General features: G+C 43.1%; 1 protein-coding gene and 1 long non-coding RNA gene across 2 annotated transcripts in view; one reads left to right on the top strand and one right to left on the bottom strand.

The window, feature by feature from the left end:
* The window catches only part of LOC102459777 (uncharacterized), a 38,723-nt gene that overhangs the window by 6,315 nt on the left and 18,736 nt on the right, over positions 1–13,672 (bottom strand). Inside the window, exon 3 of the long non-coding RNA XR_016350437.1 lies at positions 478–1,135. This is a non-coding gene — a long non-coding RNA (uncharacterized LOC102459777). The remainder of the gene's footprint in view (positions 1–477; positions 1,136–13,672) is intronic.
* DNAJB8 (DnaJ heat shock protein family (Hsp40) member B8) lies at positions 2,498–3,519 on the top strand. Its single transcript, XM_006120227.5, has one exon. The coding sequence runs from the start codon at positions 2,691–2,693 to the stop codon at positions 3,381–3,383; it is 693 nt and encodes a 230-aa protein (XP_006120289.1). The 5' UTR covers positions 2,498–2,690; the 3' UTR covers positions 3,384–3,519.

Below are 13,672 nucleotides of genomic sequence, written 5' to 3' on the forward strand. Positions count from 1 at the left end.
TCTTCAGCAGTCAGGATGCCACGGTGGGTAGAGGGCAGGGTGATGGAGGGAAGGGGAGAGGCTTGGGGAACAGGAACAGACAACTCCTCCAGCCTGCTGAGACTCCCAGGCAGGATTGTACCACTGCAAGAATCACAGATCCGATGATGCATACCCAAGGGGGGAAGGACAAAACCAGGTGGACCATTTTAGCAAATAAAAAATATTTATTTATAACTGATGAATTTATAGTATTTATTTTAAGATTTTAATAGACCGTGTTAATAAAGAATTTACGGTATTTATTATATTTATTCTATGATTTCTAGTTAAACGTGTCAGAGATATAAGGATGGGAATGGCAAAGGGAATAGTCTCTAGTCTAAAAATATCCAGCTACACTAATTAAATAACAGTGATAACTACAAACTCTATGTACTACCCAAAACAACTACAACACTAAGCTTATACAACAAGAAAAAATCAAATCATACGTACCAACTTACACAGCACATGGAACATTTCAAAGATATCGGTTTGGTTGCGAAGGCCTTGGTTACGCCCGAGAGTCGGGGAAGGTGGCTGGTCGGTTGATCAGGCAGGCAGCGCTTTGAAGTATACAGGAACGCACACGCACGGTGGTACGTGTGTTGCGAAGACCTCCTCGAGTGAACTGTGCGATGGGTATTTATTCCCAAATCTGCACATCGCTTTCCCGCGCTTGCATATTACCATATATAGCCCAATGGTAGTGGGGGGTCTGTGTCCCAGGGGTTGGGCCGAAACTGAGCAGGTTTCATGCGACAGGTAAGCCCCGCAGTTCTCAAGCCAAGGTGACGGGTGGGAGAGTCTGAGGCTATTTTCCCCTTTTCACACCTTCCCTTTTTCTAAAGGCAATGGTATGCAGGAAGGGTGCGGCCGGTTTCTCCCAAGAAGTACTGCTGCCCACTATAGCAAGAGTGGCCTGGCCAAACTTTTTTACTGGGGGGCAGTTTTTTCTCTAACACTCCAGAAGGGGATGGCCCACAGGCTGGGAGTTTGAGATCCCTAATTTAAGTGGTCCTTCCACCTAGTGTCCTCTCCTAATAAATAGGCAAAAGGGGATGGGTCCAATACCGGGAACACTCACTCAACATCCATGCTGGAGATTCAAAATCTGAGAGTGGGGAAAAAGAGGAAAAAGTCCATACTTAATTTTTTTAAAGGAATGAAGGTACCATTAATTATTAAAACGCAACATCCAGTATATACAGGCAGCCATTCTCCACTCCTCATTCCTTCTGGCTATCTAATTAATTAATTGGAAACTTCCCCTCAGTCCTTGGCACAGACTGGGCTCCAAATTCAGAGCGCAATGGGTAGAATACGAACTTGCCATAGCGGCATGGATTTTTTAACACACTTCCTCCATTCACACAGTACTCCCCAAACCATCAAATTCCAAAGCACCATCCTCCTCCATTAATGAAGCCATCCTGGTGGAGGAGAAGGAACATGTCTGATGAATTCTCAGCAGATGAAACAACTTTGACTTCAATATTGCCCTTCATTTCCTTGAGCTCTAACCTCAAGAACTTCATTGCACTAACTGATGATGACTTTTATAGCTGAATTTAGGTAATTACATTACAAGTAGTTCCATGGCATTGACTTATCACCGACCCACAAGAGAAATGTATCCTTGTTGGCAATGAAATGGAAATTCTTCCAGCCAAAGGCCTCTTCTCCATTACCAGCCAAATGCCTCTTCTTCAAGGGAAACTTTCTTAGCTTTTCCTTTACGGTTCCTTTCTAATGGATGATGCAGTTTTCCCTTTAGGTCTTTGGCCCTATATGTATTGTATTTCTGCCTCTGTGTGCCAGGAAGAGGGCAAATAGACATTAGGAGCATATTCACGTCCTCAATTATTTTTTCTATCATAACAATCTTGACTTTTGTGGCACCTTTAACCCAAGCATTTCAAAGCACATTACCAATATATAAATATGGGAAATGATACAGAAAGAGGAGATGGGACAAAAATAAAATTAGTTAGTGACAAAAATAAAATTCAAGAGCCCTGGCTCCCAATTCCCCAGTTCTCTGAACTCCATTAGCATCAAAATGACTACGTGAGCGGAGAATCATGTCCCCTCAATATCTATTGCATAACTACAAAAATTCACAGGCAGGCAGAGTATAAGACATAACTACACTATTTCTATATTAATGCCATCAGAGATCTGTATCTCACATGTACATCATCATAGATGAGAAATATATTTTTTTAAAATGTGAAATAAACAGAAGTTGGTCCAATAAAAGATATTGCCTCTCTCACCACGTGTCTTGAATATCTTGGGACTGTCATAGCAGTGTGCAAACAAAAGCTAAGCCCCTGACAAAATGTGTAGAATTCACCAATATCATTGCAGTGTGCAAAAAAGAAAAAAAAAGCACTAAAGTGAGCTGTACAATGATTGGCTGAATTACCTCTGATGTCACAATCCCACCACCCAACTGTCTTAAAATCAAATTGTGAATTTAAATAAAGTGTTTCTCTGTGCTCCAAGCACAAACAAATCAAAAGATGAACTGAGCAAAATCAGCAGGTTGTGAGGAGCAAATTTGGAACGCACAAAGGAAACAGGATTCCCTGGATCCTGAACAACTCAGGACTTCAGGTCACTGAGCTTAGAGTATTTCAAAATCCATCCACCTTTCATTTGGGATGGTGAATTATTACGAAGTTTTAGGACTTCACCAAAAAGCCTCACAAGATGACATTAAAAAGTCCTACCGTAAACTCGCATTAAAATGGCATCCTGATAAGAACCCTAAGAACAAGGAGGAGGCAGAGAAGAAATTCAAAGCCGTAGCTGAGGCATACGAGGTTTTATCAGATCCCCAAAAGCGTTCCATCTACGACAGATCTGGCAAAGAAACTCGGCACAGAGGAGGCAGAGGTGCAACTGGAGGTCACTTCCACAGCCCATTTGATTCTGAATACATATTCCGTAACCCAGAAGAGATCTTCAGGGAATTTTTTGGAGGAATGGATCCCTTTGCACATGATTTTTGGGACATTCCATTTGATGGAAATATAGGTGAGAACAGACACAGAACTAATGGAAGAGGAGCTAGCTTTGCTGGCTTTGATACATTTCCTGATCTTATGGAATCATTTATGTCATTCGATTCAGCCAGCCCTGGTGAGCACACTACATTCTCCTGCAGATCCTTTGGAGGAGACACTAGTGGGTCAAACAACTTCAGATCAGTCTCAACTTCTACTGAAGTGGTCAATGGTAGAAGAATCACTACCAGGAAAATCATCGAGAATGGACAAGAAAGAACTGAAGTTGAGGAAGATGGGCAGCTGAAGTCCATAAAAATCAATGGAAGAGAACAACTGAAATGCTAGCAACTTACCATGCACACCTGTGCAGAAACATTACCAGCAAGCTGCTTGGAATATCTCATTTGTGGACTCTTGTTCAGTTAAATGGGATTTCATATAAGTAGTATGAATAAACAGCTTCACTGAGTTCATGACACAATTATTACAGACTTTTTAATTACTTGGAACAACTGTTTTACAGGTAAAGGCATAGAGGCATGCTGTTCAAGCCAGCTATAATGTTATTAAACCTAAAATAAATGTATCAGTTCAAATAAATATGGTACGGGTAAGAACAGTCTTCCTGGATTACCGAACAGACTAAGTATGTTAGTGTAAAGGGACTGGATGGCCCAGAGGAATGGTTATGAGTGAGAGAGCCTTTTATTTCTAGGTGGCAAGATAGGTCCATGGCGAGCTTTTTGGCGACTTATGTGAAATGAATTGGTGGAACCACTGTAGAATATAGTAGATGGATGTCCAATGTCACAAGTGATAGATGCATTGATACTCTTAATCACCGGGAACTGAAATGTCATGGAGACCGCAATACTCTTCCACCCCTAGAAATGGACTGTTCTTGTTAAGGTTGAGATAGCTGGTAAGGCTGAATAGAAACTTGCACTACCACAGTACCTATCCCATAACTTAGGGTATGTCTACACTACCTCCCTAGTTCGAACTGGGGGGGTAATGTAGTCATACGGAGTTGCAAATGAAGCCCAGGATTTGAATTTCCCGGGCTTCATTTGCATAAGCGGGGCTCCGCCATTTTTAAAACCCCGCTCGTTGAGAGCAGGCCAGCAAGGTGTTTTGTTTTTGCTTTTTGGGAGACAAACCAGTGAAGTTTTTTATTTGTTTTTGTTTTGCTTCTTCTGTGCACCCCCAACTGATTTTTCTGTGGCTCAGTGGCCCCTGACTGAAAAAAGGTTCCTCTAATTTAGATTATTCCTGTTGTAACTATGTACAGTGTGAAAATTGTGAGCCCTCAGACCCTACAGGGAAGCTATGAATGGGATGACTGATACAATGACAGATACACAATAATGGTTTTACTATATAATAAACAATCAAGCGTTCTTATCATGGTTATTGGGAAGACATCAGAACATCAAATATCAGCATACCCCAAGTGCATTGCAAGACTCCTTCATCCCTCTAGTATCTTTCCCTTTCTGACCCTTACAAAACACGGCTGCTAAGGTTATCATTCTTTCCTGCCTGCTGACCACACCTCTCCTTGTTCTTGAATCTCCAGACACATATCCAAATATGGAATACAATCATACTCACTCTCGCTTTTAAAAAGGGAGCGAAGGTCAGAACATCCCAAACTCTGAGGTGTTAGAAATCCAGATAAGCTCTGAATTTTGCAGTTTGAGCCCCAATATAAAATAGACTTTGGATCAAGATGCAAAATTCAGACCTGGAATTTGAACAGCTTAGAGAGTTCAGGAATGTTGAGCGTGACCCAGTCTACTGACAACAGCAAGCTGTAATACTGGATCTTGGTTTGAATCCCAAACCCCAGTGACATTAGGGCTTAGTTGGGACTGGAATTTTGGTTCAAGCCCACTCCTAAGATAATATTTGTATATATTTGTATGGCTTTAAATAAAACAATACACATCTCTACATGCACCTTGTATACTGAGTATCAGCGACACCCACATGTTTATATAGCGCCCTACAACTAAATAGATAGGCACCTTTTCTCCCAGGGTATGTCTACACAGAAAAGTTATTTAGAAATAACAGCCCTTATTTTGAAATAATGTTCCTAGTCTACACAGCCAAACTGCTATTTTGAAATTAATTCGAAATAGCGAAGTGCTTATTTTGAATTTGGTAAACCTCATTCTACGAGGAATAATGCCAAATTCGAAATAGCTATTTCGAAATAAGTGCTGTGTAGACACTTATTTCGAAATAGGGGGCCTCCAGCCTTCTGAGGGTGCCTTGGTGGCCACTCCACCCTCAACCAAGAACACTCCTCTCCCTCCCCCACTCCCCGGAGCCCTTCAAGGGGTAGACTCTGGCCACAGTGCCTGTGGCACTTCCAAGCCTGCTAGCCCAGAGCCAGCAGTCACTGCCCCTGACCCAGTAGCCCCAAAACATGAGCCAGCAAGCCACTGGCAGCCAGCCCTCCACTGCTCCCCAGGAGCCTGCCAAGGCTTGGAGAAGGCGGGTGCCTTCCTGGTCCAGGGCGGAGAACATGGACCTTATTCAGGTTTGGGGGGATGCCCCCAACGTCCATGATCTCCATATTGGATGGAGGAATGTGTCCATCTATGGCAGGATAGCTGCCAGCCTGGCCACCAAAGGCCACATGCGAACGCAGGAGCAGGTTTGCATGAAAATCAAGTTGGTCCGGCGAGACCCCCAACCCTGAGCCCCGAGCTTCCCCTCCCCCTTCTTCCCCTTGCTTCCCCCTTCCAGCTCCCTCCTCCCTTCTCCCACCCTCTCTCCTCCTCTGTCCTGCCTCCTTTCCCCAGTCTCATCAGAGTTTCATTCCCCACCCCCAGTTTTGTTAAATAAAGACAGTTTGTGTTTACGAAAAAATGTGTATTTTATTTTACATCAGGAAGGGGTCTGGGGGTGTAAGTGGAAGGATGTGAGGGAGGAATGAGGCACAACCCCCGAGTGGGGCAGACTAGGGAGGCTCTTAGTGCTCCTCAGGGTGGAAGCTCTCCCACAGGGCCTTCTGGATACTGACAGCCCCCCTGATGGACCTCCCAGATGGCAGCCTGCAGGAAGTGTAGCCAGGCTCGCAGCAACGCGTCCAAGAGAAGCACCAGAGTGCCCAGGGGCAGCTCTGGCTCCATGTTGCAGATGTTGTGGTGTCCTGAGTGCAGGGCTGAATTAAGCGGGGGGGCAAGCTGGGCAGCTGCCCAGGGCACCAACATATGGGGGGTGCCTGATGGCAGCTATAAGGGGCGCCGCGCCCCTGGCCGTATGGCACCCCTTAGAGCTGCAATCAGGCACTGTGCGGTGGGGGGCGGGGCCACGTATGCGCCGTGTGCCCAGGGGCAGAGCTGCGCCTGCGTCGCATGCCCACAGCCCGGGGCGCAGGAATGGCTCGAGCTGGCCCTGTCTGAGTGCGGGCAACCAGAGCACGCAGAAACAAAATGCTTTGCTGTCTCTCATTGAGGTAGACAAGCAAGCACGGAAACCTGAGAACTGGCTGTTCTGGGGGAGGAGGGGTTCCCTTTAAGCATAGGCCTCAAGATAGCCTCAGACAGCAGCCACACAAAGTAAATCCTGACTGGATGCCCTGTCGGACCTGGTTCCAGCCGGTCTTAAATGCGATTCAGCGTCCACTCAGTGTGGACACGCTATTTCGAAATAGCAAAACGCTATTTTGAAATGCATTTTGTGGGTAGACGTGTTATTTCAAAATAAGCTATTTCGAATTAACTATTTCGAAATAGCTTATTTTGAATAACGCTGTAGTGTAGACATACCCCCAGTCACAATTGTCGAGATCTCTTCCATTCACATTCACAATGACAGCACATCCGTATGGCAGCTGCCACAGTTATTTACACGGGACACTCAGTATTAAGAAAGTATTACTTTCAGCTTCCTTTAATGCCATTTGGCAGCTGTAAATAAGGAGGAACCAGCATCATGTGACCAACGAGTGGCTCCTTTGTGGTACATAAATCTAATTATCCCACTGTATCTATTTCTATAGTTAACTATTCCTCTGCTAGGGATGTTATGTGAATGAGATTGATCATCCTGCAAAGAAGCTACATCTTGGGACAAAACCCGGTTAACAGAGTCTATTTAAGAAGCTTCTACATTTGAAGATACGAACACACAATGTCCTTCAAGCATTATTGGACTGAGGTGCCAAAGACAGGCCACTGTGTTAACATACCTACTCAGCCCAGGTCTCTGCCCACGCGTGTTCAGATGCTGTGCCTGATACGAGTTGCTTCTCTGAGTGCAAATGCCAGGCCAAGGAGACAGATTCCTATCTAAACAAGGCAACTTTTCCTAAATAAATATAACATCAGATCAAAATGCAGGGTTCTTACTGAGCTGAGACTCCATGAAAAACACAAAACTAACCCAGCAACTACCCACTCAGCCAAGTAACATCAGCAGCCAGCACAAAGAGGCTGAGTCATTATTTTATTAACAGGCCCACAACTACTTTAATGGGGGCTTAGTCTGCAAAAACAAAAACATACATAAAAGCATTTGGAATTACTTCATAAAACACTAAATCACAATATTAACCGACTGACCTTTGCTCTACACAGACCTGCTAATTTTAGCAATTACAGCCAACAACTTGAACATATCAAGTGGGCAACTGTTTAACAATAATGACATCTGCTTGGAAAATCCAATTATGTCTAAACATCTTTAAATCCCCACTAGGGGATACCTGCTTTCTTTTTGCAACTGTTAGTCTCTGCCTAATAGGATTTAAACTCAGAGCCTGCTGCACACAGTGGTGGCAGTGGCCCCCTCTCCCTGGACTGGCAGCAGCAGGCCTGCGATCACATTAAGCAGCAAGTAAGAGTCTCTCCTTGGACAGTGATGGAAGCAGTTTGATTTTCTGACATCCTAATCTGATAGACGGGTGCATTAGCTGGATCCCTTCACTCCTGCGTTTCCCCTGCAGATTCAACTTTTCCCCACCACCTCTGATCTTATGTGCATTAAAGGCAACTGGCTGGTCCTAGGATACTCCCTATGGGTTTCCCCATCTCTGGGGCAGATGCTGGATCTAGTTGACCATTCATGCCCTAATTATTAAGAGGATTGTTGTAGTTGTTTTCATTCTTTGCTGGGTATTTAAAGCAAGATTTCCCACCACCTCTAACACAGATATATTTCCATTCCAGGCCATTTGAAGTATTAACATTTGCATAGTTCCAACAGCTCAGGGGCTTTCATAGTGTGGATCACATCTTAGCAACGAGATCATCTTGTGGGCATCTCTTCCTTCTCTCACTCACAACTGCAGAGACTAGTTTTCCTTACAGTCACGATCACACAAAAATCCTATGCGCCAACTATAGCAGCTATTTACATAACAAAACATCAATTTTGTTTAAAAGCATGAAGTTGTATCTGTTTTGTTCCTTTGGAAAGTTTTAATCAAAATACAGATTTTCAATGAGTCTCCCCTTCCCATCTGCTCTGCTCCCCTTGCTTCCCAGCTACTTCCTCTCCTTTGCTCCCTGCTAGTGATTGGCAGATCTGGTACTGCTGGTGGCTCCTGTCCTTTTAATGGGGAGCAATGCCTAAAAGAAGGCGGCAACTAGGCAGGCTCCTCTCTTCTTCGTTTGCAGCTGTGTTTGCCATTTCTAGGTTCATCACTGCAGAGAAAATGCCTGTAGAAGCATCTGGGAACAAAGGAGAAGAGCCAGCACCACAAGACTAAGCAGCAGTCCACAGACTTCCAGTAAGGCTTCCCCAAAGACAGTCTGAGGAGCTCCTGTGCTAGGCTTTTTACAGACAGTACAGCAACAAGGGGACTTCTTCTGATCCCTTGCACATGTCTGTAAACCCCTGAGCTCGGGGATTTACACTCCTGTGAGTGGGATCATAATCAGCTCCATGGCTCCTGCTTGTAATTGCTTAGCATCACTTTGCTCTCAGAGTTTGTAAGAATTTGTGTGTCAAGATAGAAGAACAGAAATTCTTCTCTCTGCCTCCTTTTGCAGATGGAGTCTGAAGAAAAACCATAATTATGTATTGGCAGCAGTACAGTCTGATGGCATGGAAGAGAGTGTGATGCCACAATAATTGCTACTGCTCAATCCTGAGACTTGAGGAAAGTCTCAGTTTTCATGGCCTTATCCTGTGATCAGCAGGAAACTGAATAGTTCTGATTCTATTTGGGTCTAGTGATGATAATGTAGCGTCAACCCATGAAGATGCAAACCTGGTGTCACAATGTGATCCTTTTGCATGGCTGGCCATATACACATAGGTTGAAACCCCATCTATTCCATATTATTACTACTGAGATCTTTCAGTCCCTATGTCTAGCACTGTGCAGTTGATGAGCTGTAGGGACAGAACACAGGAGCTGAGACATTTCATTATCAGAGGGAAGAACAAACAAAAAAGGGTGCAATCTGTAGAGAGAGAGAACATATTGTCATGGAGGTGGAAAGATGGAAGGAGGCAGTTTTGAAGGAGTAGGAGGGATGGATGGAGAGTACAAGTTTTGGGGGTTGTCCAGGCATAAGTGGCAGCATGAATGAATGGCTATATGAATATTACTGGCAGTTAACGGTCAAGAAAGAAGCTTGGGCAACATAAGGGAAATGAAGATAATGCAACTAAGGCACAGAAGGAGACTGTGGTGGAATCGTATTTTGTTTTGGGAGCAAAAAGGTGGAAGTGTGAATGGAGGGCAAGGCGAAGCCAATCAAACAGGAGAAGCTGGGTTTGGCAGATTGAAATTCTTATATAAAACACAGACACAAGATCATAGATATATGTTTGTAGAAAGTACACAGAAAATCATGTGGCCGAATCAAAATTTCTATCACCTATTAGTGAGTTGACTGAATAGTGAGTCAAAATGTCTCATAAATAATTATTCAGGCTTTATAGAGAATTTTGATTCATCCATATTCACAACTCTTTTCTACGTACTTTCTATAAGCAGACCTCTCTCTCTCTCTTTTTACACACTAGATTTACCTGGCATTGCTTAACTCAATTAAGTGGTTTTTTTGGGGGGGGGGGAGGGAAGAGGGAAGGAATAAAAGGAAAATATACATGCTTTATTTTTCAAAAATACAATGTTATTTTTATTAAGTTAATTTTTATTTTGGATTTCTTAAAAAGAAGGGATGGTTAAAATTTTTCAATTTTTTTTTTTTTAGTACTTTTTATGGGAATTCTATCAAGTGTATTTTTTTATTCATCCTTTAATCCTTCACCCTTTTTCTTCATTCATTATGTTTTACAAAAAAGGCCTATAGCCAATTTAGTTTCCAACAACATTTTCTTTTAGTTTTCCAACCTTAAGCATTGATTTAGTAGTGCCAAAACAGAGCACTACTCCAAATTTATCTGTTTTATCTGTTCTCTGTAAGGTTTATTGAGAAGCAATCCTATTCCAGGTTCATCCTACTTTTCTGGCTCATCTTGGTTGAGTCTCTTTCAACATTCACTCAGTTATATCAGTTTTGAGGACTGGGCTTGATCTGGTGATTCTGTCTCTTCAAACCCTTATGTTGCTTTAAGTTATGGTAAGAGGAAGCTGTATACCGAATGTGGTGTTCCTAGCTGCTACTGTTTAGGAGGAGCTCTCGATAAAACAGACAAACAAACTCTCTAATACACAGACACACACACAGAGCTATAGATATGCACAGCCAGTGGTTGTATTATCTGCACCTTCCCCCATATGAATATTTTTGGGAGGATGCCAGGCCCTTAGTTATCTTTCTAATATAAACTTCTACTCTGCTACCACCTAGTTCAACCCTTGTGCCTGATCTTATACTCTTCTGATAGTCATTTCAAAGAACAAATTAGAACTAACATGAGATGTATCTAAATACTCCCATCTGCTGAGCTCTCTAACAAATGGAACAGCCTCTGCAACAACATTTATCAACGAGCTAGTGTGTGTAGCCAAAACAGAGCTGGTTTCATGAAAGTCTATAGAATCAATTGGCGCATTTGCTAAAATGGGAGAGTTATAAAATGTAGCAGTCTAGCTCCATGGGTAATGTATTCACTTTGTGGTAGGCCATAGCTCATAAACAATAATGGAACACGAGTCTCCTATTGGAAGGAACATACAGGAAGCTGTGGAAATGTCTGGGTTATTTCTCCTATCCAAGGAACAAGAGTGCCTTACTGGGTTGCAGGGTCTCTGGGTAAGAAGGCTGTGGATCTGAATACCACAGCAGGGTTTCATCTTCTCCTTGATGGTCTCACAGAAGAGTTTCAGGAGGTAGCCAAGTTAGTCTGTTACAGAAAAAAACAACGAATGGTCGGGTAGCACTTTATAGACTAACAAAACATGTAGATGGTATCGTGAGCTTTCGTAGGCACCTCCCACTTCTTCAGATGACCGGAGTTATGAGTAGGGGATATGAAAACTCAAAATAAATAGGAGAGGGAAAGGAGAGGGGGAGAAAAAGAAAAAAAGAAAAGAGGAAAAAAGGAACGAGGGTGAGAGACAGAGACACACCCCTTCCTTTTTTCTTTTTTTTCTTTTTCTCCCTCCTCTCCTATTTATTTCCAGTTTTCATATCTCCTACTCATAACTCCGGTCATCTGAAGAAGTGGGCTGTGTCCATGACAGCTCACGATACCATCTACATGTTTTGTTAGTCTATAAAGTGCTACCAGACCATTTGTTGTTTTTTTTCACAGAAGAGTGGTAACAGGACAGTTTGGCACTGTTAGTAGAATCATCTTTTGTATGAGATGTTAAGCTCTGTTCAGGAGAAAGTTAAGATTCTGATTGTACCCTCCAAAAGTTAAGAGGTGAAGGTAACTTAAATTTCTTACAGATACTGTCCTATCACAATCTGAGTCTCTGCCAACTCTTTAGATAGCTCCCAGCTGGCTTTTGCTGCAACTCAGCCAGTTTTTGCTGTAGCTGTGCACTGAGGTGCAGCCCCTTACTTTCACCTCTGCTCCAATGTCTCCAGAAATGAGTGAATTGAGTCCATCTCATAGTCATAACCAGAATATAATGGGTATAACTTGAATGGGAAACATGCTAGATTCTCAGACTTTGTAGGCCAGATTAAGCTCTGCTGCAACTCCATCAACTTCAATGGAGTCAAGTCCTGCCTTGAAGCATTACAGGAGCTCCCCTCCTTTCCCATGTTCCTCATCTTTCCATACTCTGCTCCCTGGCTCAGATCTGTATTATAATATAATGAACAACCTGACCTTTCCATTTCACTGGGTACTTTGCTTGTTACCTCAAATCTATGCTGAAGTCTTAGAAGTGCTCCCTCCTTCCTCTTCCTCTCCCCCGCCCCAGCATACAGGAATTCCCTCACTTTTTTCTACTTTGGACATCGCTCTTATATGAATAAATAATTACCTGAAATCTGGTATCCTCCCACTGTGACCAGAAAAGGGCATTTGTCTAGACACTCCTTGGATGTCTTCCAAGCAGCATCTACCCGCTAAACTCCTCAAAACACCGTAACCTCTGAGGAGAAATGTTCCATACGTATAATGTCTACAGACTATTTTGATCAGATTGGACTGTATACATCGAGCCAGCAGGTTGAGGTTCCAAACCACCAGTGATGAAGTGTTTCTGGCCTGTGTTTTGATTTGCCTGAGGAGAATCCCCAACAGCATCTAAACAGCAGCAGGAGTAGGCCCAGCAGCTTCAGGTGAGTCAGCAATGAATGACATCCATGTTACTGAAGACAAACATACCAATGTGAACATGGTAGGCATGAGAAACCGCATGTGGCGATAACATTTTTAATCTTATTTTTTGTTTTATTATTCTCACCATTGTGGTTCCTCCAGCTCCCAAAACGAACAGGGATTTTTATTGCCAGGGTTAAAAAACACAAATTTGCATTACATCCTGGCTCCTGCTGTAATACTTCAGTCTCGTTTCTCTCTCGTCCCCTCTCCAGAACAACTGATGCTATCGCAGCCTGATTTAATTTCAAAGACGGATTGTGATTTGGCAGTCGGGGGGTGTGGGGGGGGGGGGGGGAAAGCCAAGCTAATCAAAAGTCACCATCTGCTGCGTTGCCATGGGGATATTCCTCCCCAATAAATGTGCTCTTTGCCAAAATCACAGATAACAGCACTATAAAGGGTGGGAGGTTGGGGGAAGGAATAAAAGAAAGAAGTTCCAACACTAGGGGGGGAAATGAGAGAGAAACAAGGGAGAAATGAGATCCAGAGAAGTGGAAGAAAAGGAGACACAGACTATTGAGAAGGAAAGGAAAAAAGACCAATAGAAAGAATACTGAAAAGAGGAAGAAATAAGAGATATAGGCAAACAGGCAGCTAATGATGAAGAAATAGGGGAAGACAGAAAAACAACTGAGGAAGTGGAAAGGGGAGACACACATAGACATGCTACTGAGTAGGAGAGAAACTGGAGTTGCTGCATAAGATGTAATAGCAAAACAAGAAGAGATAAGATAATTGCCCTCAAAGAGTAAGTTCTGGTGATCAGGAGGAAACTGACACTTCAATGAAAATTCCCAGTATGATGGTCGTAGTTCAGAAAGGTATCACTATTCAAATCATGAAGCAAAAAATATACAAAAAAAATCCCCTTGCTGTGACTAACAATAATGTATAGAGATGGCTGGGTTTTT

This window comes from Pelodiscus sinensis, chromosome 11, assembly GCF_052426305.1.
Source record: "Pelodiscus sinensis isolate ZL-2025 chromosome 11, ASM5242630v1, whole genome shotgun sequence".
Lineage (NCBI taxonomy): Eukaryota > Metazoa > Chordata > Testudines > Trionychidae > Pelodiscus > Pelodiscus sinensis.

Bases quoted from the DNA above. Each gene is read 5' to 3' on its own strand.
- DNAJB8 (XM_006120227.5), top strand. From the start codon at position 2,691: ATGGTGAATTATTACGAAGTTTTAGGACTTCACCAAAAAGCCTCACAA.